This window comes from Morone saxatilis, unplaced genomic scaffold (assembly GCF_004916995.1).
Source record: "Morone saxatilis isolate NCDOM2014 unplaced genomic scaffold, NCSU_SB_2.0 Contig14, whole genome shotgun sequence".
In the NCBI taxonomy this organism is placed as follows: domain Eukaryota; kingdom Metazoa; phylum Chordata; class Actinopteri; family Moronidae; genus Morone; species Morone saxatilis.
The window spans coordinates 17,494,835-17,520,891 of NW_023339696.1; the positions used below are offsets into that span (position 1 = coordinate 17,494,835).

Sequence of the window (26,057 nt, forward strand, 5' to 3'; positions counted from 1 at the left end):
GTGCCTGTTGTGCCATATAAATCCACAAAGAAGAATGCATGTAATAAACAAACGTATTAATAGACTGCAGCAAACATGATCAAGAAAGGAGGGAATTAATTAAAATTATTTTTTTCCCCCTCAATCTGCAGCTCACTTGGCTTTAATGACCTTTATAGTGAGTTTGAATTCATTGTTTCTCTGTCTGCTAACTTTACTGCTTTTGGTTCGGCCTCACGCTGTCATTGTGTTTTTGGCTGCAGCAGGCCGCTTTAAAAGCTCTGCCTGCTCAGCAGACTGACACAGACTAGCTGGTGAACATAGTATATTTCCATCAGGAGTTTAAAAACAGCTAACAGAGTGAATGTTGGACCTGCATTCACCAGTATATAGTGTTTCTGTGTTAATAGTAATAGTGTCATGTCTCCATCATTGTATTGATATATTTACTTGAGACCTAAGTATGTTTGATATTCGTTGCTGTGACTCGCTGTCTTCAGTTACTTGTGTGTTGTTGTATATTTGTTTATTTTTATATGATATATATCCTGATATATTCTCAAATAGTTCAAACATATAATGATCTTACAGAATATGATGCATTGCTGTAACAATTAAACTGTCTATAGCAGTAAAATTGAACATACACATTAATGTAGCAGGAATATTAATCCAAAAACACCATATACACAGACAATGACCATTTTACTGACTTTACTTTTACCTTAGTAAGGTTTAGAAACACAACTTTTCCTTAATTGACTGACTTCCTGCACATAATGTCAGGCTGCCCTCCGTTGCTCAGATTATAAAACATAAATAAGGATCATACATATTCAAAGAGCATTTTTATATCTTAAAAAACAAAACAGCATGCACAGTGATTTATATATATATTGTTGTTTGTTACTGGGCCCCACTTTGGGCATCCCTTGCTTTAATAATGGAGCTGAATACTCAGCCACAGCCTAACAGCACCTGAGTTACCTGCTGAGCTTTCCCCTTTAACATACCTGTGCAGCAAGTATGTACTGACAAATTAAAGTAAAAACCCGAATGAAAGAGTGGAGAAATACGACGAATACCTTCATACAGGGCACGAGGGGCCATTAAATGGTTTTGTGAGAATAAAAATGATCAAATGAACACCTGAATGGAGGTTGCTGGTGCTGCAGCTGGAAACACTTGATATTTCCGACCGCACCTGAATGCAGCAACCCACGTGTCCCACATTAACAGGCTTGCAGCGTCCCCTGGTGGAGAAAGCGGAGACGTTCAGGGTTGCTGGGGAAAAGAAAGTGAAAGAATAAATGTGATTTCAGAGTTTAGACCCAGGGCCGTCGAGGAGGTAAGGTGTTACCGAGCTGCGTTTTAAGTAGTAACTAGTAAAGTTTATTAAACATATCGATATAACGATGGTGTAGGTGTAACGTGAAAGCTTTCAGTTGTTTTCAGAGTCTTGTTGAATGCGACGTATTTAAAGTTAGTCAGACGTTTTTAAGGATTGTAAGAGCCGCTGAGGTGGGGATTTGTTTACGTGAGAGCAAGGCCTACTGTGTATCTCTACCGGTTTATAGGGTTTATCTGTATTCACACACACTCTTTGTTAGTCTTATTCTTATGGTGTATATTCAATGCACTGCCTGTGGTTGACATCATGTAGCTTTAATATTATGTGAATTATTCCAGGTTACTTTCACTATGTCTTCAGACGAGGTGAGACGTCATTTTGCTTCTTCCTGTTGTCATGTTGTTGTTCTTTTATTATGTTGTTAAAAACAGATATCACATAATATTCCTATAACAAATAACTGAAATTTATGTAATTGTAAAACTACTTAACTCAAAGCTCCTCTGCATTGCACACCCTGGATCTGGATGGATCATTCACATTAATATATATAATATAATCTATTAAGGATATGAGGTGAGGTGTTGTTATTTTGTGTGTCTTTTGTGTTTTAGGATTTCTCTCTGGTTATGGACCCATCCAAATCCACCTTGGAGGAGATCAAGGCTTCAATCGCCAACTTCAAGGTGCACTGACAGTTCGTGACTTTATCAGAGACTGGTGTAATGTGGCCTGCAGTGTATTCAAAGGGTTTACACCTAAAATACATAATAGTTTACCGATTCCTGTGGTCATGTGGTTGTAAGAGTAACAGGTTTATATGCACAGAGCATGACATAAGATAATAAATACAGCGTTGTTGAGGAGCACTGAATGAGAACAGAATGTACAGATCTGGTTTAATATGAGACTTCAGATAAATATAGGTGAAGAGTTGTGACTCACACAGATAGAAAGAGACAGACACACAAAGTTAAGTTCACTAAGTATATTTTATTAATTTAGGAGCACATGCATTTTTCAATAATACATTTTGTACAGATGCCACCATAAATACATTTATATAAGATGTCATATTTAATGTAATATAGAAAATGTCAGCTGTAATCATGAATTGTATCTGTGTGATTAAGTTTAAATTATGCTGAAATGACACTGGACCACCATGTGAAACACACATACTGTTCAACTTTAACGCCAGTCACATCCACTGTTCAGTCCATCACTGTAAACATTACAGAACATTACAGGATGAAGTACGAGGAAACTTAAAGACATCTGATTATTTCCATTTGCAGTTTCAGCCTTAACAAACATGGCCTCCTGGCTCTGAATACTCAGTATAGGCATCATCTAGCCAACAGAAAGAGCTTGAACAAAATGAAGAGTAGGAGAAGAATATAAGACTTTGATGCATTTAATTAGAGAATAAAATTCGTAGCTAGGTAAAAGGAAAGTTCAGTGGGACAGTGCACAGAAAATCATTTTTCTTCGCTAACTTTGGTAAAGTACATAAAAAAAGCACAAAAAACCCCAGTAAAAGTTAATGAATGCAGCTTGTGCGTCCACAGAAAAAACATGAGCAGCTTCTCCAGGAGCAGAAGGAGTTGGTCGCCAGCAGAGATGACCAGCAGGAAATGGTTGAGAAGTTCAGGCAGCGCATCGACAAACTGACCCAGAGTGAGGAAGAGGACCAGAACACCTACAAGGAGAACATTGCAAAGGAGAAGGTAAGGATCTATATTTAAAGAGGCCTCTCCGCTCTGAAAATGTGTTTTCTTATTGTTGTACATGGATGTTTCAGAATGACGTATGTTTGACACTGGAAGGCTGTTTTCACATTCATCTACTGAAGGAGGAAGGTTTCCCTTTGCTCACATTAGTATTTTTAGGACTTAAAACATGTCTGACGTGGATCTTTAAGGTGATCTAAATCCATTCAGGTGATTTAACAACTTGTACTAATATATTACGAGATAAAGCTGATATAGTGGGAATCGAACTGCTGCTGTACCGGACTTTATGGGTTACACCTTTTTACAGTAAGTTGCAACTTTGGCCCCATTCCAGGTGCCTCATGGGACAACACCTGCTGTCACGTCACTGATTAGGGTAGGGTGTAACCAGAAGGGCTGCATTTCTCACTTTTATAAATGTTACAGCTCAAACAATTGTTATAATGGAGAAAATAATCAGCAGATTCATCCTTAATGACAATAATCATTAGTTGCAGTTTTATACGTATGCTTACATTGCTTTCTGGCATTAGATGAGAAGCTCAATAGCACTGTCATGGCTGTCTATTAAAAAAATAACATCTTTGAACAACAAGTTGCTTTTTTATTACTTATTAGTCTGCTGGTGGTTTCATTTAATTTATTTGCAACTTATGACCACGATTACATATGGATATATGGATATATGGATATGGGTAAACACAATATGCAGTAATAATAAAATAGTAGCACGCTGCATGGTACATGGTATGCAAGTACAACAAACGTTACTTAAACAAAGGAAGGACATTCTTCAAAACGGCACCTGGTTTACAAATAATCTTAGGCGTATCTTTCTCATTTAAACGTAGAGAGGCAGTTTAAATACAAATTTGGCAGCTATATCTCTCTCTATAGTTCATTATGCTTACATTCTTACATTCAAACAAATTATGACTCATCCCCTGAACAATTGTTATTACAGACGTTGCAGATCCTCTGGTTTCTTTCCAGCCTTTATATCTTCCAATTACAAATAGCCTCCCTGTACTTTTGGTCTTTGTACAACAAATCATTTTCCAATTTAAATTCAGGCTAAAATGGGTAGACACTGGAATTTTATCAGTTCTATAATATGAGGCAGTATGAGAAGATCCTTTTTGATTTCTGGGGTTTTTCTTTAATCTAGTTTACATAATAATACAGTCTGTGAAAATTATTTGAATAGCAATTTTATAGTAGTTAAAATGTTCCAATTTAAAAATTCATATATTAGAGGTTCCATATTTTACACTTTTCTGGTGTTTTATTTTTAAGTTTTAATATGCAGAAGAAGTTTTATTGTTGGTTTTCAGTACGAAAACCCATCTCAATATACCATTTTGTTTTGCATGTTGTATCTTTAACTCTTCTGATTTGATGATCACAGATAACGGATTATAGTCTACCTGGGTGGTGGTTCAGGTGGGCCATGCTGGGAGGAGCATAGCGATGTCACAGCCTTACGGAAGTCCTCAGGGCTTGGTTAAAGGCCCACTTTCTGAATAGTGGATTGAGTGTTTTGATCAGTATTTCTATAGCAGCCAAACCTGTTTTTAATAAAAAACAGTCATGGAAATCTCACTTTCTACAATATGGGACCTTTTTAAATAGAGATAAAAGGGATAAGATCATAATCTAATACGGGTATCGTTGATTAGATGTAATTATAGGTTGCTTTTCCTCAGTACTTTGTTGTATCGGAAGTTTTTCTGTCTTGCAGGCGAAGCTGAACTTGCTCAAGCAGGAGGATCCAGAACTGATGAGGAAGATTGATAAAGTAAAGGCAATCTTGAAGGAGGAAGAGGCCCAAAACCGCCATCTGAAACAGCAGACTGACGTACGTTTATGCTCACTAAAACGCAGCGCCGTCTGCAGTCATCCATGTCTCATGAACCTTTTTGATTTCAGGTGTTCACTGCTGTACCAGAGAGGAAGGTTGTATTCATGGGGTCGACAGGAAATGCAGTCGACACACAAACGTTTGAAATGGAACCTAGTATATTTTACCCGATGGAGGAGGGAACGGCACTGATTACATTTGAGGAAGAAGTAGGTGAGTTTGTCAGCAAGTTGCCACCAGCGATGTTTTCATTCATCTGCATCTGTCAAATCTGCGGGATTTAAAAAAAATGCTTCCTGGACGAGAAGATTCTCCAGTATGGGATCTGTGGAGTGGGTCGGAAAAAAATTTTGCTTTCGTTTGCTTTGTTTGATTTGCTTTAAATCAAGCCACTGGTGCTTCTCAATAAAAATGTCAAGCTACAACATGTATTAGTAAATGTAGCTATGGTTCAGTTTCACTTTTATTTAAAAACTAGGTTTGAACACTGAAGTGATACCTGAACCTTGAGGTACTTGCAGATATCAACTACTGATCCAGAACGTGCCAGAAAGTGATAAATAAGACAGTATTATGCATCAGTAGATGTTACGATATCTGATATTATAAAATGAGATAATGGAAATGCAGAATTTTGCAATGACATTGATATTTAATATTTATCCGTCACACTCAGTCACACTCAGTACTGATAGTATTACAACCCAGTGGACCAACTCAATGAAACTAGGTATAAATACATAGATCAAGTGTTTTATGAATTTCAGCATATATATTATTATATAATAATAATAAAACATAAATAAACAAAATATAACTGGATACTGAAAAAAAAACTTAAACTGTAAATATACAAAGTTAGTATCAATATTATAGTGAAATAAGTTGAATTTATACTGTATATTGTCTGTCTTGATATAACATGGTGCTTCATTAGAGTTTCACTGTCTCGGATGACACACAGGGACTTTGGTTCTGGTCCAGAGTTACAAATGCATTGGCTAAATTAGTTGGTCTTATTGGCTTCAACAAGTTAAAACATTGGGTTACTTGAACAACAAACAGAAAACGTGTGAGGACAGCTCTGCCTGCACTGCCAGATTAAGCCACAAGGGGGAAGCAAAAATGAGCAATGGGTCCCTATTGATCTCAGTCTCCATATCCTTAAGTAGAACCAGCCCACACAGTCGATTACACAGGGCAGCTTCATTATATTTCCTGGAAGAATTGACATGGACTTTTCTTATATTACAGTGACACATGATGGTTGCCCCGATGTTTTCACTATAGTGTACCACAGATTTTGTTATTGTCGTCCATGTTTTACTGTATATTTGCTTTGGTTGATGGACTTCTGAGGCCTTGTGAAATGTTTAGTAAGGCAACACTATCACTATCACTTACCAGAGGTATCCACTCTGTGCACTTGGTAATGGGTTGACTGGCATTCATTGTTGACCTGTGCACCTCCTGCTCAGCTGGTGGTGCTGATCATTGTGGTTCTGAATAACTCTGTGTTCCCTCTGTGATCAGTGGCCGGGAAGATCCTGGAAATGAAGAAGCATAAGGTGGATCTGGGAGCAGAATGCAGCATCACTGTGGAGGCCAGACCAGTTCAGCTGATGGTGCCCAGGCTGGTGGAGGTACAGCAAACATACTGAATGAGCCAAATCCGAATGTTTCTAACCTCAAGGAGTCTGATCAGTATTAATAATGTGTGCCTGCCTGTCCTGCAGATAGACTCTGACGTGTGTCCTCAGCGCGTATTAATCTCTAACCTGCCAAAGATGGACAGCGAAACTCTGCTGAGCAAGCTGGAGATCCACTTCTCAAAGAGTAGAAACGGAGGCGGAGAGGTGGACTACTGTGAAATGATGTTTGACTCTTGGACTGTGGTAGTCACCTTCGTGGGGAGCAGCAGTGAGCAAGCTCCGTTCTCTTCTATTTATGATGGAATATATATATATATAGTTAAATGTTATTCATAGGAAAATCAGTGGGAGTTCAGTTTGGAGGTAATTATTCAGAACACTGTAGACTACAGCTGATTGTAAACACAAAATATGAATTAGGGCTGCACAATTTATCAGAATATGATCAAAGCCACAATATGGCCAAGTGCAATATCTGAATGGTAGAAGCTGCAATTTTTTTAAATAAAGGTTAAATGCTATTATAATGAAGTACTGGAGTTCTGCAGTGATCCCATGTCCTCCAGATTTAAGAAAACATGTTTGTTTGGCACAGACCGAAAAAAAATATTCACATCATTATGATTTTTTTCAATGAAAATTACAAAAAAAATAATTTCCACACTAATTGCAAATCATATTGCCATCGCAATATGATGTTTTTACCATATTGTGCAGCCCTAATATGAATCCACATGTTTTTAAATACTATTAGTATTATAATACATAAGTTGTAGGCTATGCACCTGAAAGGGACAGCCAAAGGTGAATATTTTCCACTACAAAATGTTGTGTCTACGTTCTGTTTTGGTCTGGATCCCAGCTGATGAAACTCTTTCTACTATCAGTTGCCAAACGTTTGACAGATACAGAGTACCATGAAGTGGAGCTACAACAGAAGAAGCACAAAGTGCGGGTGACTCCTTTTCTCAACGGAAATATTACAAACCTACAGGTGAGCAAAGCCATAATATACAAGGCAGCTTTCCACTCTCAGATTATCTATGTCCTGTTAACCCTGCTCTGTCTGACTTGTGCCTGTGGCGCTTCCCCTCCAGACCAAGATGTCGGTGTGTCCTCGGACGGTCCTGCTGACAGGAATCCCTGAAGTCATGGAGCAAGAGACCCTGCAGGATCTGCTTGAAATCCACTTCCAGAAGAGCGCCAATGGTGGAGGAGAGATCGAAGCCTTCCTCTACAACCCACTGGGTCAGCACGCCTCGGCCCTCTTTGGGGGCATGTCCCAAACTGGAGAGAAGGATTAGACTGTAGATTCATCACTGTTGCTCAAAAGAAAAAACCCTCTCAGGTTCAGGGTGAGATTGGATCCACCCTGCCAAAAAAAAATCTGTTTTAGTCCTATTTTTAGTTACCTTCTGTGATACAAGACAGTATAATTTAGTACAAAGTAATTCACTTCTTATTTTGGGATGTTTTATGGCATCAATTAAACGTCATCTTTCATTTTGTCTAGAACAAAATCTCTGATGTCTGTTACTATCAATTCTAAGAATTATAAAACTTTAACCTGGGTATTTTCTGTGTAGTTATTTAAAAATGTATATTAATGGGACGTAGTAGTACTACAGTGTAACTACAATTGGGCAATGACCACATTAATCAACAAGAAATCTGTACTTTCATCATGTAAATCTATGGCAAATCTGTTTTATTGTATAAAAATGTTTGTAACACATTATTACATTGTCTCTCAGTGCAATTAAACTGCTGTATGAAATCATGACAAGACAGACTAAGTTTTTGGTTTGTAAAGATAAAAACTAGTCTGGGAAGTGAGTTTATTTGCTTTCTGTGGAAGAGTTAATGCAAAAATAAAATCTTATTTGTCCATTCAGTACACTACAGCTAGCAGCCGTTAGCTGAAAACAAAGCGGCTAGTTCTGCCATTTCCCCTTTGTTTCCAGTCTTTGCTTTCCTTTGTCTAGCTAAGCTAAGCAGTAGGTGGCTGTTAGCTTCATGTGTAACGGCTAAATCTAGCAGAAAAGCGAAAATGTATTCCTTTACGTAAACAAAGATTTTAATCGGAGTCCCACTCCTTTTCCAGAAGTTTTTCTTAACACAGACCACACAGACCTTTTTCATAGCAGCCATTTTGACTTTAAATAGTAGGGTAAACACAGGTGTTACTAGTGATACTAATTAAGGCTCCATTCCATTCCATTCAGATCAGTCATGGGCTCTGAATAAGCTAAGTAAGCTTAATTGGTAGCACGTTACTTGTTATCACCAAAATGATAACTAACATTTTACAGGACAAAAAAAAAAAGGTTTGGTCATTTTATTCAATGTTCAGGTGTTTCCATGATTCGGAAAACTAGTGTCTAAATTTCCAGGTTTTCCAGGACGTGTGGAAATCCTGTTTAATTTGAGGTTGAAATCCCTGCGTTCAACTGTAGATGTCTAAAAGCATTTTTTTGTGATAGCGTTAAGTGTTCCCATTGCAAATAAGTATATTAAAATTACCACTGATTGATTGAACAAAAAAAAAAAAAAGAGACTGAATTCAGATCAGGTTTATTGTAAAAACAACAGCAGAGTTAAAGTAACAGCACATTTAAAAAAAAAAAAAAAACTAAACTGACATTACTTAAAGAATCCAGCTATATCCCCTAGTGCACGAACTGGAAAACAAACAAAACAGCAGCTGAAGATCCACAGAAGAACAAACTAACAGGTCAGGCACTTAGACAGAGAGGGACAGGTCTATAGCATGTGTGTAAAAATAAAAATACATTCCAAAAACAAAAGGAAAAACACTAGTGCCACACAGTCAAGTACTTTGGAAGACAGTCGGCCTAATTTCACATCAAAACAAGGGGGAAAAATCATTAAAAACCTCTAAAATAACAACCTATTTGTTACAATACATTGTTTTCATAATGATAACACACAAACTAGTGCAGGAGTAACTGCCAGCATCCAACAGTCCTTCTCTTCTACAGCGTGTAGGCCTTCTGTCGACCATTTTGTGCGTGCTAAAGTTCACTCAGACCTCGCCTTTTAAAAGAAATCTCAAATCTTTTGTTTTTGTGCAGTGGTATTCTTAACAAACAAAACCAACAAACATAAAAACCACTCATGTTTCCTCTCTAAAAGTGGAGTCACGCTCAGATACGTATCTGACATTAAAACAAGGTCAGTGCAAACTCTGGTGTCAAAGTGACATGGCCCCATGATAACTACGGCAGTACTCGCAGATCATTATGTACACGACAGTAACGAGACATCCTATGATGCGTTTACAGGCACTACTCACACATAACAGTTAAAGGTTTCAGAGAAAACACCACAGGTTGTTGCAAGTAGTACAGGTTATTGTTAATATTGTTAAGTTTTTCCTGTTGTGAAATACATTTTAAATACATTTGTTGTTGAGAAACAGTACTTACAGATTGCATTCTGCCAAGAAGCTGTCTAATGTTAAGTCCTACACACACACACACACAATATTGCAAATACTTTACCTCCTACATCTGAAATATGTCAGTTTGTGCCTTTTTTTGTTAATGCCAGAATGCAATGTTGATGAAAATATATGTTTGTGCTATTAACTCGAAGCACTTTCCTCACAAGGAACTAATCAAGTGACTATAAAGGACAAACACTTGAATGGAGTGCAGCCTATAAGACCCGATTAGAGATGTGAATGCACTCATGCTAGTCACATCTAATCTTTATGTTTATTTTATATCTTTTGTCATCTGACTGCTTGAATTTGCTTGTTTTTTTTTTTTTACCTTTCCAATGACAGCTGTTTGTCCTACTTTACAGTAAATACCTTGAGGTTAGGGGTTGTTGTCAAGTCAGAACATTGCATATTGTTAATATTGCTCCAAAGCGGCCTGTTACATTCAAACCACCAACCGTATTCCTATGAGAGTCAGAGCAGAAAGGAACTTCTGGAAAAGTTGCCAGAGAAGATGGACAGAGAGAGGTGTCCGTCTTCTCGGTAGGTGAGTTAAGCAGGAGTGCATTAGTGGGTTGAGAGGTTGTTGGGGGGGGGCTGCTGGTTGTCCAAACTGGAATTATGGGACTGTTGATACAACTTGGCATGTGCAATACGGGCCGTTTAAACGACCAGCGGTGCCCATTCGCTTGGTTTGCGTCCGTACTGGGTGAAGCAAGGGAAACAAGAGCGAAAAGGAGAGAAAAAATTAATAAGCGAAACATGTTATATGTTGCTTTTGTGAATGCAAAAAGTTAAAGCTGCTGTTTTAACATCAAAATTCACCCGCGGTATAAGGTTAAATTAGGAGCTAGAGTGGCAACAAATGACTATTTTGAGAATCGAATAATCGTTTCAGTCATCTATCAAGCAAAAAAGGGAAAAAAGAGAGAGACTTTACTGTTTTCCTGTTTCAAATAAATTGTAAATATATAAAAAAAATTAATAATAAATAAATAAATAAATAAATAGGACACTTTGGACTCTGGGAAACTGATGACCTTTATGCTGCCACTTGGAGTGAAGTTTTTTTTTCTGTTGCAGCTTAAAGAAGCCGTTACATTCTGCACTGGGAGGATAAAAGCCTCTCTGAGCTTCAGCACTTACCTGAATATCAGTAAGCTCTTTGTGGAACCTCTTTGCCAGGTCCGGACCGTTCTGCATCGTCGGGATCTGGTACGTCTGAGAAAGGAGGAGAGAGGCGTAACATTTTAGTCTTTTAGCCCATACTGTTACCCAGAATGATTAACTATCAGGTTGTTTACATGCGCTCTTAAGCAGGGGCGAAACTGGCTGGACAAAAGGAGAGGTCATAACACGAATTACTATTATTATCAGTCTTTTATTTAAAATGATTCCATCCAACCGAAACTCACGCAAAGTAGTCCAAGTAAGTTGGTTTCCACCTCTGAACACTAGTTGTTAAATTCCAACACTTTTCTGCTGTGAGGGAAAGCTGATATCACTAATACAATTAAATAAGAAAGACATGCTTCAAAAATCTGCTTACTGGTTTCTCTGAGTAACCTGGTTAGTTAAATGCATGTAAACACACTGAGTCCAACGGTTGGATGAGGAAATCTTAAGATTTCAGCCTACAGAACAGTATCTTTAAAATGATGACAGAAAAAAAAGGAGAACTCCTACCTTTCCTCTGTACAGGAGGCTGCCGACAGGACAGACAACACAGGCCGTCCCTGCTCCGAACACCTCCTGGATCCTCCCAGCGTCCAGAGCCCCCAGCAGCTCCTTCATGGCCATCGTGCGCTCCGTCACCTTAAACTCACCCTGACAGGGACACAGGAAGCAATGAACATCAAGAGGAGATGAAAGTTTAGTGATCTACTGTTGTGGTTTTCAAGAAATATCCTCACTTGTGAGGTGTTCCAACAAAGAGTGACTGTTATTCTTTGTTTGATTTGAATCATTTTTAAGAGCCATGAAAGCGTTAAAACCAGAATCAAAGGATATAATGATTTTTTTGTGCATTTCTTCTGTACATCTATGTATGCCTTGAGACCCATTGTGGGTTTGGAAGCACAGATCTAAGGTACTTTCATGGTGGAAAAACTTAAAACAATGCCTCCTTTCGAATCCGAACATCCCACAATGGTTCTCTGTTAACTGAGCTGCTACACTGAACATTTGAGGAGCACAAAGGGAGAAATTTGGGAGAAATTAAATGTACAAATCCCTCGTCATTGAATAGGAGCTTGCACGTGTCATAACTGATACTGCATGCTATTAAAATAGTATAAATAGTTTGTGTTTGGTCTCCTCTCTGGTTGACTTACCCACTCTCTGGCCAGGTCCAGCAGAGACTGTCTGGTGACTCCTGGGAGAATGATGCCATCCAGAGGTGGGGTCAGCAACTCCTTCTCTGCAGACACACAAACATACATTACGTAACTAGTTTTATCCAAATTAGAAGAACGAGGTGCTCAAATATTCCAACCAAGATCAGCGGTAAGATGAGAAGGTGGACAGAAAACTCCAGAAACAAACTGTATTTCAGGGTTAAAGAAACAAGGAGAGTCTGACCTCCGTTCTCATTGGTCCAGTAGATGAAGAGGTTCATGGTGCCGACCTCGGTGATCTCCTCCTGCTCTCCGTACAGCCAGAGGACCTGCTGACAGCCGCGCTTCACCGCCTCATGCTGGACTGCTATCGTAGGACCGTAGTTGCTGGAGAGAGTTAAAATAAGCCACAGACAGGCAGAGACATGAGTGTCAAGAGAGCAGCGGGGAGGGAGGACAAAGGGGTGAGAGATAGATGTCATTCTTTTCGTTTTTCCTGTATACTGTATTTACTTACTGAATATCTAAGGCTGTGATACAACAAACTATCTCGGGAGACAACTGAGAAACAGGGCAGTGACATTTTATTGTTTCAAGGAAATAAATGGACTTAATGACCCCAAACCAACACTCACAGGCAGGTGTTTGTGCTGAGGAGGAAGGATCCTGGTGATAAATGTCAACAATGTGAACAACAAAAGGACTCATTATAACATTATAGTTATCACAACACTTCCTCTTACTAAAATGTTTAACCCGTGCCAAGAAATGGAAGAATACTCTGAGAAATATGCAGCTCTACTGTGATTTCTGAAACGTATCCTTGTGACCGCAAGGGTTTCAATAAACAATGAACAATGCAACTTGCAGTTAAGACTCAAGTGATCAATGTTTAAGCTGCACGAATCAATTCAGAGGAAAAACACGCACGTCCTGACATACTGTCGCATTGTTAAGTTGTTCTGGCAAACGTGTTTGCAGAAAAGAAAGTAGATAAGTAACAAACTGATATTGGACAACATTATATAAAATATCATATTTTCACGCCTCACATCTTGATGTTAGAAGCTGATATATTAGCCGATAGCTTATGGCAGACACACCGATCAGCCATAACATCATGAGCACTGATTATATAGATAATAGTATTGATTCTATTATTGTCTAATTCTATCTATCTTATGTGTATAATATATCATATATTGTTAACAGTTGGTCCTCAATATTGTATTGTTATTATTATTGGGAAAAATGGGCAGCGTGAGGATTTGAGCGACTGACAAGGGCCAAATTGTGATAGCTGGACAACTGAGTCAGAGCATCTCCAAAACTGCAGCTCTTGTAGCGTGTTCCCAGTCTGCAGTGGTCAGTACCCGTCAAAAGTGGTCCAAGGAAGGAAAAGCGGTTAACCTGCGACAGGGTCAAGGCTCACTGATGCACTTGGGAATGAAGGCTGGCCCATGTGGTCCGATCCAACAGACGAGCTACTGTAGCTCAAACTGCTGCAAAGGTTAATGCTGGTTCTGATAGAAAGGTGTCAGAGCACACAGTGCAATAAAAAAACAAGAAAAAAAGGAAAGGGATCCGTATCAAGATTGTTTGTTGTGCATTTATGCTGAAACTGAATCAAACAGTAAATGTAACACAAACTCACATTAAATAAACATGACAACACAGCAGTTGCACACGGAGCGACTGCCCTGAAATATCTACCCTGCAGTGCCGTGACTGCTGCTGCTAAATCAGGCTTCATAGCTGAAGTGTATCCTCGCGGTTTGATGGGAGGGGAGCGGATTTTATTGGCTTAGTGAGTCAAGTGGTTGTTCAGTGGTGTTACGTAACTCTGTAGCTGAGCAGGTGTCACTATAGGATACCACACTCATGTGGTAGCAGGCCTGTGGAATGAGTCGAGCTTACAGGAGCACCGACAGCGTCTGCAGTACAAAACACAGTGGAGGGATTCACACTTGACTTAACAGCCTCCGGTCTGCTGAAACAAGGATTGGTTTCAAGCAGGTGGAAAAAGTGTCTCCCGCTGTGAAATAGTGTTGCTGCTGTGAAGTTCATGAGGTTTCTTAGTGTTTTTTTGCTCTTCTAAAGCCACATTCCTTTGAGCATTTTCTATCTGTAACACAAGGTGAAATACAGCTCAACAGATCCTCAGTCGCAGCTGAAATTTTGACTCATCATAGCAGGAAAAGCACAGGTGTAATAACATTATTGATGGCTCTGTGCCATGAACCAACCTATGCTTGACAAGTCAAACTGGTCATATCAGAGATCCTGACATTATAACCTTGGATTAAAAACAGGCTGCTTTTAAACCTCGATCCATCTCCATTACAAACACTACAATACCCACAACCCTCTCCACCTCCTGGGAAATCACATTTTGCTATGAACCCTTATTCTGGCAGACATTTTGAGTCATACATGCTGTAACTGATTATATTAATAATCTGCACTTTTTCCTGCTACGAGAAGACAAAATGTCTGTCTTGTTCCAATTTTGTCTTTTTTGACACCGATTTAACCCCAACGTCAGCTAGCTCTGTGTCTGCCTTTCCAAGCTTTATGAGCTCAAGTGGAAAATCCAAATAGTTGTCCTCGGTCCAGATCCACTGCTGAACAAAAACACAGCTGTGGCACTTCAGAATCTTTACTCAGCCGTGACAGTATTATAAAGTCTGTTGCACCGATAGTGTAACATCACTGCACAGGTCACAGTGACATCCTCCTCTTTGATATCTGACTATTATGGTGGTTTAGCAAGAAGTCTTTGAGAATTTAACACGCTATTCACTTTTGGGAGAGAAGAAAGATACCAAACTCACCCTCCCATCTTATAGGCCCCAACGCCTCCTTGCCATGCCCTGACAAATGAAGGGTCCGCCAGCAGAGAAACGGGGTTAAAGGACCCTGTGGCAAAGTAAGGTCCCACTGGGCCGACGATGACGAAGATCATAGCTTTTCCTGCCCGAGACACACCAAGGGACGGCTGGAGGAGGGGTGAGGAAGAAGAGAAGACAGGAAGTCAGGTCAACAGTAATGACAGTATGCAGGATTGAACCATATTTAACACCAGCTGATTAATCACTTCAGCTGAGATGGGAATCGACACAGACCTCAATTCCTATGAAGGTGGGTCTGATGTAGAGACTGGCGTCCTGGGAGTAGGGAACCCACTCCTGGTCAACCGCCACCAGCTTCTTGATGCACTCCAGCAGTTCACCTTTATCGAACAACTACAAAGAAACAAAGACAAGGACGTTCTTTATTTACATAATCTCTTTATAGCAGCATTTCACCACTGCAGCTCAGGCCGTGTTAATTGAAGCCTTGGGTAAAGTTAGTGTGATGTTTTTCTACTGCGTGTGTATACTGTGTTTACATGAGATTCAGTCATTCACAACACATCTACATACATTACTTGTGGGTGACTTATTTTATTATTTTTGTCTGTGCAAAGAATAAATTCAGACAATGATCATGTGACATACGGCACTCATAGATCCTGTTTACACTGTTTTCATTGATCCGAACACAAGTGGACAGCTGAGGCACATAACCGTTCACACATATGTCTGATCAACTGTATTCAGATCTATAAACGGATGCACAATATTTATTAGGATTTAACTTTTTGATAGGCTTTATGTTCTGTGAAACATAGAAACATTTCGGCCAAATATGGCTCTGTTGATATTAATAGTTGCTGACCCCTGCAGTAGAATGTCAAGGGGCCCCACATACGGTTATTACCACCAGTCTGTCGCAACTCGCCAGATTTGTTTCGCACAGGCTAGCTAAGAAAACAAAAATGTTTTAGGAACTAATATACACGTAAGGGGCTTCTCCAACAGTGAAAACAACTACACGTCCAGCATTGATGATGTATTTTCCTGTTACATCAATGTCTGGGACACATCGGGGTGCGTTTGCACCACAAGAAATCTGTGGTTCCAGACCAGCTCGGCAAGTGGTTTGAGTGATCAGATCACAAGAGGTCTTGGTGGTCATTCACACTTGTGATCCAAATGCCTACAGACGCATTTTAAAACCGCAGTTTAAAAGTATAAACAGGGTCATAGTTTCCATTGTGTCCTGAACTCCTGGTGAAGTTTTAACTCTTGCATCAGGACCGGGTTCTTTGAGTGTTAGGCCAGAAATGGGCATGTTGCCAAGCAGATACGCAACATCGCCGAGGGTCAGTAGCTTCAGGGCAGCAGTCTAAATGTATCCTGCCCTGGAAACTTAAAAGAATCAGAAGAATTTAAGGCGCATTCAGACCAGCTGTGGCCCTATGGCAACACAATGAGAGGCTGCACATATTGCCACAGGGTATAAAATATAAACCAGGAAGTTAGCTTTAAGGGTACACGTCACACAGTGGATGAAGCCTGGATTGTACACCTTTGAGAAGTTCATCACGGCTGCTGGAAGGTGTTTGCCCCGTTAGTGCTGTGCATTGGACCGAAGAAGGAGGTTTTTTTTTTCCCCACATTGATTTTGTTGCTGTCAATACAGTCCGTTTAGTCCTGCTTCCTGAGTTTTAGAGGACATTCAGACTGAAAACAACCCTGCGTTGGTGTGATCGCGTTGCTTCAGGTATCAGTAACACAATGAAATATGGTACAGGAAGTATAGGTTACAAGAAAGGATTTTAAAACTCACAGCGGGAATTGTTCAATTCAATTTAAAAGGGCTTTATTGGCATGGGAAACTAACTATTCTATGTTTCATCTCAGCAGATATCTTACTAATAATGTGTAATGTGCAAATTGATTGCCAGGCGATGTTGCCCTTTTTGCCACAGCCCTCTGTATCGGGCACCTTCCCTCCGTCTGAACAAGATCTCAGTGTCTCATGCTGGTCTAAATGCTGTTAAAGAGGCCTTTTCTGGTCAAGATACCAAATATTGGTTCCAACCCAAATACAGTTAGCCGGCCTACATGAAGGGCTTGACACCAACAAGCATCCCCACTGAGGGTTTCTGGAGGACCAGGTGGGGGCACAGACTCACAGGAAGGCAGCTTCTGTCAGCGCTTCGATGCATCCTCTCCATGTTCAGCATGGGTCTGAACAGACGGATGTGGTTGTCGACTCCACGAAACGCCTTCATGCCTTCAAACAGCTGGAGAGGAGACAGAAACACGCTGTAAGCTTTCCGTGTCAGACTGTTAATCTCATATTATATATATGTGTTCAAACAATGTGGTACACCTGCAAAGAAACTTTCATTCATTCATTCATTTTTTCGGCAGTTACTTAGTTGGTTTAAATCTCCCAGTGTTTCCCTGCAACTAAATGACTGAGGTTAGTTATTGTCGTATTATGGTCTGCTTGCTGCTTCAGAGACCCTTTCACCTGTGTTTCATTATAAAGAGAAGCACTGAGATAAAATGTACACATGACAGGAACAGTTCTGTCTAAAATCCTTGGTCTATATTGCTATTGTTGTCAGTTAAACCACAGCAGCAGCAGCTGCACCCAGTGAAAACATCAGAAACTGTCTCGCCTATCTCTAAACTTTATTTTAGCACTCAAACAGAACTCATTATCATTCTGGTATGGGGGAAAACACTGACTTGTCTGTATTTCTTTAAGCCAATTATAATCATCTTGGGTGGCGCTAAGCCCAGGATGCAACGGTGGTGTCCTTACAAATATAGCGCTGTGAGAGAACTTGGCTGCTAACTTGTTTACACTCGTACAATTAGTGACCTGGTTAGGATAACTTTCAGTGTGTAGGTTGTTGCTTGGCGGTTGGTTTCATGTGGCAATGGTGACAGTAACACGGACAGAGTGAAACGGGGGGAGAATGCTGACTGAAATAGTCGCCCAATGGCTGGCCTATACCAACAGCCTACTTCCTGCGAGTCAGACTACATCAGAAACCACACAGACCTGATCTCCACTCACCTCTATGGAGTAGTGCAGGGCAGAGCTGGCAGGGTGCAGAGACAGGTTCTGGAAAGGTTTGATCTCAGGAGCCTCCCAGCCGTCCTTCTCCGACCAGTTGATGGTCAACATGTGGTCGGAGAACTGCTTGCCGAACACCAAGGTGGATGGGTCGGGCCTCGGCTTGCATGCTGCGTTTTGTTCGACGACGAGATCTGCAGCCTGAGATGGAGACGGACGAGCGAGCCGGGAAGAGCAAAAAAGTAGCAGAGCAGGCGACGAATACAGTGATTGTTTTTTTAAATTGATGTTATTGACAGAGCATGCTTTTAAAGGACAATTAGTTGAGAGTTATACAGAGTCAGTCGAGATATCTGGTCAATTAGACACAATTTAATTAAGTACAATTAAACTGAATTAAATAATTACAACAGGCACAGACAGTGAGGGAAAAGACAGAGGAGGGGGGAAAGAAACTTTAATTTCTAGGCAACTTGTAGGAGTTAAAATTGAACTTCTCCCAAAAGATAGATAGATAGATAAATCTATAAACATCCTGTGCTCTGAGACAAAGTTGCCAAGCAGGTACAGACAGAAAGACAGCGCTGGCCTCACCCGTTAACATTTCCTCATTACCTTAAACGAGCTGGCGAACCTCAGTGAGCCAAAGGAAAAGGGGAGGGCCTGAACCAGTCGTCCATGGAGTGCCTGCGAATGAAACATGACAAAGTTATTTGCAAGACGACACACTCACTGTGGCAGTCGACTGTACACAGTACTAGAAGTTTTACTATACCACCTTCATTGCAATATTTTGTAAGATATATCATCTTTCCAGGTGACAACTATCGCCGTGGGAATAAAAGTCTGACACTGTGTGTTTTGTGGGAGTGTGACTCAGCACCAATCATTTCGCTCGCAGTTCTCGGTGTGGAGCTAGTGACACATGCCGGTGCTGAGTGCTGTGCTGTAATTAGACTGAGGCACGTCTGCAGGCTACTCTGCAAAATGAAGAATGAAAGGTGAGACACTAGTGTGCCAGGATCCTACATGGGTGACAAAAAGCTCACAGAATAAAGTGAGAGTCAGGAAAAAGGTGCAATGGGAAATCAAGACCTGCTCTAATAGCCAAAACACCAAAGAGGCCACCAACAGTAATGGTTTACTGATATCAGTAGCTCTTGTCATGAGAGGAAAGCTAATATGAAAGGAAAAAATCAGCTCTTTTCCTGTTTGAGGGAAGGCAGTTGTTCATTTGTATATGGCTGACCTGTCCAGGGAGCCGAATGCTTGTAAAGCATGTTGTGCTTTTGGTAATCCCATAATTAATCTTTTAATCTGCAGTGGTGGTCTTTCACAATGAGTTCACATTCCAAATCAAATTGACTTATCTTGCCTAAACTAGAAGACAGTACAACTGATTGCTTTGGAAATTCCTAGACTCTGGTGCAGGAGCCAATGTGTGCACTTTGTTGAATGGCTGATGCAAGTTTTGCCCTTATTGCGACCATAGGTAGAGTGGGTATATGTCTGTTTTTTACTGTGTAGTTTGTGACATGCACGAGTAAATCTCATGCATAAAATGTAATCCCTCATTTTGGGTTCTTTTGGACACACAGTCTGGATTTAAAGTGAAAAGGTACTTAGCAAATGCTAGCTAGCATTTGTGCTTAGCATTAACATTAACAGAGACAGCTGCAATGTAACTTAATTACAAATGTGAAATGTGTAGTAACGGCATAATGAGGTAATAGCATACACACACACACTTTGCATATTTTTAAGTAACCTGGAGAAATGGTGCTTTCTAGCTCCACGCCAAACTCCATTTAAAAAAATCATTGAATTAACTGAATCTTACTTACAGCGTCGCTTACAAACTACATACAGGCAAATTAATAACTACTCCAGTATCAGTAGGTTATATTCTTCACTTCGGCACACTAATAATCTACAAAGCATTTCACTGGCTTGGCTACTACCGTCCACTAAAACCTCGGAATGTGATACGTGTAACGTTAGTCTAACTTTAAAAAAACAAAAGAAATAGCACGAAATAAAGTCTAAATCTGTGACTGGATGTGAGCCGAACTCATCCCCGATCCTTTAAGATTTATTTTAGCCCTTGACTTGTATTTTACGAGGTGTCAACTTTTTGCCGATAAGCAAAACAAATTTAGTTCCCAGATTTCAGCATGGAGTCTGTGATTTAACGACCCTTTCCACGCCGTCTTGTTTTGCCATTCTCGGGGCTGGTGGGACTGACACAGCAGTCCGTGTAAAACCAGTGGAGCCGCGATAAGGACTCGTTATCTCCCTCGCTCATTACCAGCCGACTTATCGCCTCTTTGGGTGAATCATTTACTCCGACAGTCAGTGTAAACAGATAACAAACAGCACACAGACATTAGTGAATGAACTCACCGTTCGCAGGGCTGCCATCTCCGCTACGTAACGATGATAAACGAGATTATTTGTTCGTGTAGAAACACGCACTCCGCTCAAAGTCGACTTGGGTTCCGCTTTGAAATAAGAGTCGCTGCTCAGCTGAGGTGAAGTCAAAAACCTCCCACACATAAAAAAAAGAAAAAAGAAACCCCTTCAGGATATTAGTGCTTTAACACAAACACTTGAGCTGGTTTATAAACCCTCCTATACGGTTGGTGATATATCTTTTATTTATTTGTTTTTTTCCTGGGTTAATAATCTAACCTTCTGTAACAGAGTGGGGAAATAAATTACCATAAAATCACTTTAATAATTGCATCCTGGTTAAAGTGTCCGTTTACATTAAACCAGTGAGGTGTCACACAGGAAGTCTTTGGAGGCGTGACAAAAGCGTGACATCTGATTGGCGGACACCGGCAGAGTCGCAGAGTGGCGGTCACTCGAGGTCAAATAGGCTGACGCTGATTGGTCTATAGGTGGGGAGTGGTTCACGTCATAGCAGGACAAGGATGCCAAAACTTTTGAGTTCTCAATTGACAAATTTACTCAACAAAATTAATTTATTTTCTTGAATGAATATTGAACATTTAGTATTCATGTTACTAATGTATCCAGCACACTTTAAACATCATATAAAAATCAGCATTAAACACATTTAATCCCTTAAACCAGCTGTTCCGCAAACCATCAGGAGGATTTGGAGGACCAGGACTGTCAGGATGGGATCTGACTCTTGAAGCCGTAGTTAAGTTCAGCTCCGCCGCTGAGCAGCAGGTCTATCCCGGTGCAGAAAGTAGCATCAGCAGCGAGATATAAGGCAGCCTGTCCACACTCGGCCTCAGTCCCCATACGACCCAGCAGCTGTTTGAGAGGAAAAGAACCTGTCATTTCCCATTTCTTGTTCCGTTACCAACTGCACATTTTGTGGTCTGCAGCCACATAACTTCGTTGTGTTTATGTGTGTGTTTTATACTCATGCAGCTGTTCCCTGCAGTTGCTGATGTGCTGTTGCTGCATTGTAAAAAAAAAAAGGCAGCTTGGCTCTTAATTATTTGCCAAGTAAAATACAAATTTCAAAATTGTTTTACAGAGAATGTATTTCTTCAAGACTCCATTTAAAAAAATGTGCATTCACTTATTTTAAACCAGTCAACCCACAACTGGAAAAAACTACAAGCTTAATATGGAGTTTTACATCCTACATTACAATAACCTAAATAAAAATCCCCATCTTCCTTCTCTAAAACAATGTAATAAATTAATATACGGGAAATTTAGGGATTTTAGGGAATTCTCCTTCACTTTCTGTTTTTAAAGTTTTGTTAATATGTGGAAATAAACAAGCAATAACAGCAGAACTGAGCATATTTAACACTTATATTTTAAATGGCAATTGTTATAAGATCTGATATCAATATGAAATCTTAATTGTAAGACACTTAATTAAAACGTTTTGCAGAGGCACATCATGATATTACTTAATATTTCATATGCTTCTGTTTCCACTCTTCCACCATGAATAATGAAGAGCAAGCTGAAACTCTTCAGGAGCGCAGTCTAGCGTCTCCTCTTTGTTGTATCACCCCATTAGCTTTAAATGCCTCTTCTGACTGGGATTAAAACAAAGTTGTAATTTGCATGGCGAGGGAGGGAGACAGACCGCAGTGTGTCGCAGTTTTGATCATTAACACAACAATGTGGCAGGAGCTGTGGGCCACCTCGTAGTGATTAACACTGAAACATGGAGGCTTAAGAACTTCAGTATTATGTAATATTATCAGTGTTATGTAACAGTGTGTGTTTTTATACACTTTTCAGGATTAAAAGTCTTCGCTACCAACAATAAAATCTCACTACTGCTAAACCAATCAACTCTGTCTCTCTTCCCCCCCCCAAGGCCTCAGTAAGATCACGTCAATCTGAACATGTTCCTTGTCTTTCTGGCCTTCGTAGGAACCCTCTTGGTTGCGCTGTGAGAACTTGCCTGTGAATTCTCCCCCGCTTTAATGGTCGCTGCAGCATCTGGTGTCTGTCCTGCTAATTCTTCCCACAGAGGCGTGAGCACATTACCTGGAGAGATGCTGCAGTACACGGCGGACAGTGTTATTAGACAAGAAACGTACAATTAGATTTGTCAGAGACCGTGGCAATTTTATGCTGACAAAAATATGATGATTACAGCCTTTAAATGCAAAGATGATGCTTGTTCTATATTTTTATCGAATGTTTAATTTTGTCACAACACAAACTGAGTAATTTTAGACATATAATCTTACTTTATTGTCAGACTTTGTTATTGACATGTTTTGACACAATAATAATAAGCAGCAGTTGAATGTAACAAAGTACTTTTACTCCAGTACTGTACTTAATTACAATTTTGAGGTACTTCACTTGAGTGTTTCCATTTTATGCTATACTCCACATTCAGAGGTAATATTGTGCCTTTTATTCCATTGCATTGATCAGACTTAAATAATTACTTTTCAGGTAATTAATTTCTAGTTTTTCTAAACATTTCTAAACCCTAAATGTGTTTCATTCAAACAGTAAAAGGCTGATTACACATTGATGAATAAGTATTAAAAATCAAACCATGTCATATAATAATATATCAGTCCCAGGAGATATTTTACTGCAGAACAAACACTTTTACTTTTGATAACTTGAGTATATTGTGCTGATAATATTGATGCACTTTTTCATAATTGCATTACATATGCATCATTTATTTTTATTTTATTTTTTTTTTACTTATAATGGAGTATTTTACATGGTTGTACTGGTACTTGAGTAAAAAATCTGAATACTTTACTACTGTAAATAAGTTAATAAAAAAATTATTAAATTGATTATTAGAGCAATACTTTTACATTACAGCACTAAAGATGGAACCACATTTGAATCTGAATAGCCAAACTATTTACACATTTAAAATAAAAAGTACTGAGAGTGAAATCAGTGATCTAAACCAGACTGAACACAGAAACCAGTTTGTCTCACCAGTTCACTCGCACGTTGTAGCGACTCTCATCCACAGCCATTGCCTTTGTCATGGAAGTGATCGCCCCCTTGTGGACAAAAGATCACATTACAGATCACCTTTTTAAGGATTAAAGAAGTGTGGACTCTTGCCTCCTGGAGGATAAACTCACCTTGGTTGCGACATAAGGTGCAGCATCTTTCTGACCGATGGTTGCCACCAGACTGGAGACATTAATGATGTTTCCCTGACGCTGCCGGAGGTACGGCAGCGCATACTGAAGAGAGAGTGAGACCTCCAGTGATTGTATTTACTTAGACATGTGTCTAAGGGTGTGTGAGGGAGGTCAATGGATGCAAAGAAATACTTCACTGTTCTATAAGGAACTGATAAGATCACTACTGAATAATTCATGTTGGAACTGAAATATCTGAATTCATGAGGTTTTATTTTCCCTCTTTGAAATTTTGTGCATGCTTTTGGGAATATCTGCTATATTTTTATTTGTAATGTTTATATTCTTATTCAGTCCATTGTTTTATTACTTCGGTGCCAAAATGTTCATGTTTTTAATTTTTCCTCTTGAATTTTGGTTTCAGAATTTCACTAATTTGAGCAGCTGACGTTTTGATTTAACTTGAGTTACATATTTACTATTACATTCATTCACATCAACTATTCAGTAATAATAATAATAATAGTAGTATATAGTCAAATTATACAGTAGTGATTATATTTCAAAGTTATGGTTTCAGTTGCTTATAAGAGTCAAATCTTCCTTTGTTTCCGTTATTCAGTCATTAGAAGTAATTAAAGTCATAATCAATTATTTGCCTCTTGAATTTGGAGACATTACTTTAGAAAACAAGAAGTAGCTGATGAGGTTCAGATCCAGCAGATCCCTGAACTCCTGTGCTGTGGTGTCATCAATAGGTTTATGAGGCGGGTCTAAAGACAGCAAAGGCAAACAGATAAATTAAGTTAGTACCACGAGAAGCAACCTCAAATATCATGACCTCAATATCACATCTGCTGGAGGACTTAGGAGTGTGAGACTCACGCCACCCTACATTGTTGACCAGGCAGTCAACATGTCCGTAACACTCCACTGTGACAGCAATCAATCTCTGTGGAGAAACAGTCACACCAGTTTCATTTGAACAAGAAGCAGGCCAGAGGAACCCGTTTCCAACAAAAGAGCTAAGACCGACGGGACTTCGCCCAGCAGAGCAAACACAAGCACAAACACACACACAACTGGCTGGACTCTAAGTTTTAGTTGCTAACTTTCCAAATGAACATTTGACTCAAGCAGTCTATTGATCTTTGGATCCAAGTCAGTTGATAAAGGACAGGTCTTGTGATCAGGACTCTGTGTCATATGGGACCCTATAAATCTATGTCCAGTATAACCAGACAAATGACAATAAAGTTGCACTTTTACCTTGATGTCATCTTCTTTGCAGACATCACATGTGACAAATTTGCATGAGCCTGGCCCTGCCTTGTTTAGCTCTGTCTCTAGAGCCTCACCTTGTGCACCTGTAATACATGCAGGATCATGATAAAATATATAAGTATACATTCCTGTGCTTCAGTTATATATATCATATTGATATATCATTTTTAATGAATGAATTATAAAGCTATGTGGTGATACATATTCTAAGTTAATACAGAATTCAGTGGAAAAAAAGATGAATAAAAACAATATTACGAACCTTCTTTTGCACAAAACACCACTTTGGCACCATTCTCCACTGAAAACAAGATGTGAGAAGGTTTTAAAAGATACGCCACTTCCTGCTCTGATCACAAACAAATACGCAAAAATCAATAATAAATAACAATAGTTACCATACCAAATACTTTTACAATCCCTCTGCCAATCCCTTTGGATCCTCCAGTGACAATCACAACTTTGTTGTGGTAGCGGAGGGACATTCTGGTAGTTAACGCTGCAGAAGACTATTGTTGTGCTTTCATTTTTTCACAGCACGTCTGCGTCTCTTCCAGTTCATCTACTTCCTCAAGTGTAAAGTTCAAAGTTTCACAAAATCATGGGAGTTACTTTGATGCCTTCAGGTGCAACTGGAAGTATTGGAAATAACCAAGTTCACTCAAAGTGGGGGAAATTATGTCAATAAATTGTAAACTTTATTAAAGAAAGAAAATTAAAGACCTATTAACATTACCTGGTAAAATTACACTGAACTCTTATGTTATATACAATAACAAGAGAGTCTACAGTCATGCTAGGTTTCATCTATAAGCTAACATCAGTATGCTAACACACTTTCTATTGTTCACGAGGTATACTTGTTATTGTTTATTGTTTGTCACT

The 26,057-nt window shown here is 39.5% G+C and overlaps 3 protein-coding genes across 4 annotated transcripts; 1 reads left to right on the plus strand and 2 right to left on the minus strand.

Moving 5' to 3' along the window:
* The first annotated feature begins 1,244 nt into the window (after positions 1 to 1,244).
* On the plus strand, positions 1,245 to 8,362 carry ifi35 (interferon-induced protein 35). Of its 2 annotated transcripts, XM_035655461.1 has the most exons (10): positions 1,245 to 1,327; positions 1,669 to 1,695; positions 1,945 to 2,016; positions 2,902 to 3,060; positions 4,808 to 4,924; positions 4,996 to 5,140; positions 6,461 to 6,570; positions 6,664 to 6,847; positions 7,467 to 7,573; positions 7,677 to 8,362. In XM_035655461.1, the coding sequence occupies exons 2-10, from the start codon at positions 1,681 to 1,683 to the stop codon at positions 7,881 to 7,883; spliced, it is 1,116 nt and encodes a 371-aa protein (XP_035511354.1). In that variant the 5' UTR covers positions 1,245 to 1,327; positions 1,669 to 1,680; the 3' UTR covers positions 7,884 to 8,362. The 2 variants fall into 2 exon arrangements, with proteins under 2 accessions (XP_035511354.1, XP_035511355.1); XM_035655462.1 differs by lacking the exon at positions 1,669 to 1,695 and having other exon boundaries at positions 1,250 to 1,327.
* Positions 8,363 to 9,137: 775 nt separating this feature from the next.
* bcat2 (branched chain amino-acid transaminase 2, mitochondrial) lies at positions 9,138 to 20,882 on the minus strand. Its single transcript, XM_035654670.1, has 11 exons — positions 20,707 to 20,882; positions 18,919 to 18,990; positions 18,304 to 18,504; positions 17,405 to 17,515; positions 15,507 to 15,626; positions 15,216 to 15,379; positions 12,626 to 12,768; positions 12,379 to 12,464; positions 11,732 to 11,872; positions 11,192 to 11,266; positions 9,138 to 10,750 (listed from the first exon to the last, which is right to left on the minus strand). Exons 1-11 carry the CDS (start codon positions 20,857 to 20,859, stop codon positions 10,709 to 10,711), a joined length of 1,308 nt encoding a protein of 435 aa, XP_035510563.1. The 5' UTR covers positions 20,860 to 20,882; the 3' UTR covers positions 9,138 to 10,708.
* Positions 18,577 to 26,036, minus strand: hsd17b14 (hydroxysteroid (17-beta) dehydrogenase 14). The gene is made up of 11 exons (XM_035654671.1): positions 25,576 to 26,036; positions 25,435 to 25,473; positions 25,158 to 25,255; positions 24,774 to 24,840; positions 24,570 to 24,661; positions 23,886 to 23,990; positions 23,734 to 23,801; positions 22,715 to 22,811; positions 20,707 to 21,591; positions 18,919 to 18,990; positions 18,577 to 18,694 (listed from the first exon to the last, which is right to left on the minus strand). Exons 1-9 carry the CDS (start codon positions 25,655 to 25,657, stop codon positions 21,445 to 21,447), a joined length of 795 nt encoding a protein of 264 aa, XP_035510564.1. The 5' UTR covers positions 25,658 to 26,036; the 3' UTR covers positions 18,577 to 18,694; positions 18,919 to 18,990; positions 20,707 to 21,444.
* Between the last annotated feature and the right edge of the window lie 21 nt (positions 26,037 to 26,057).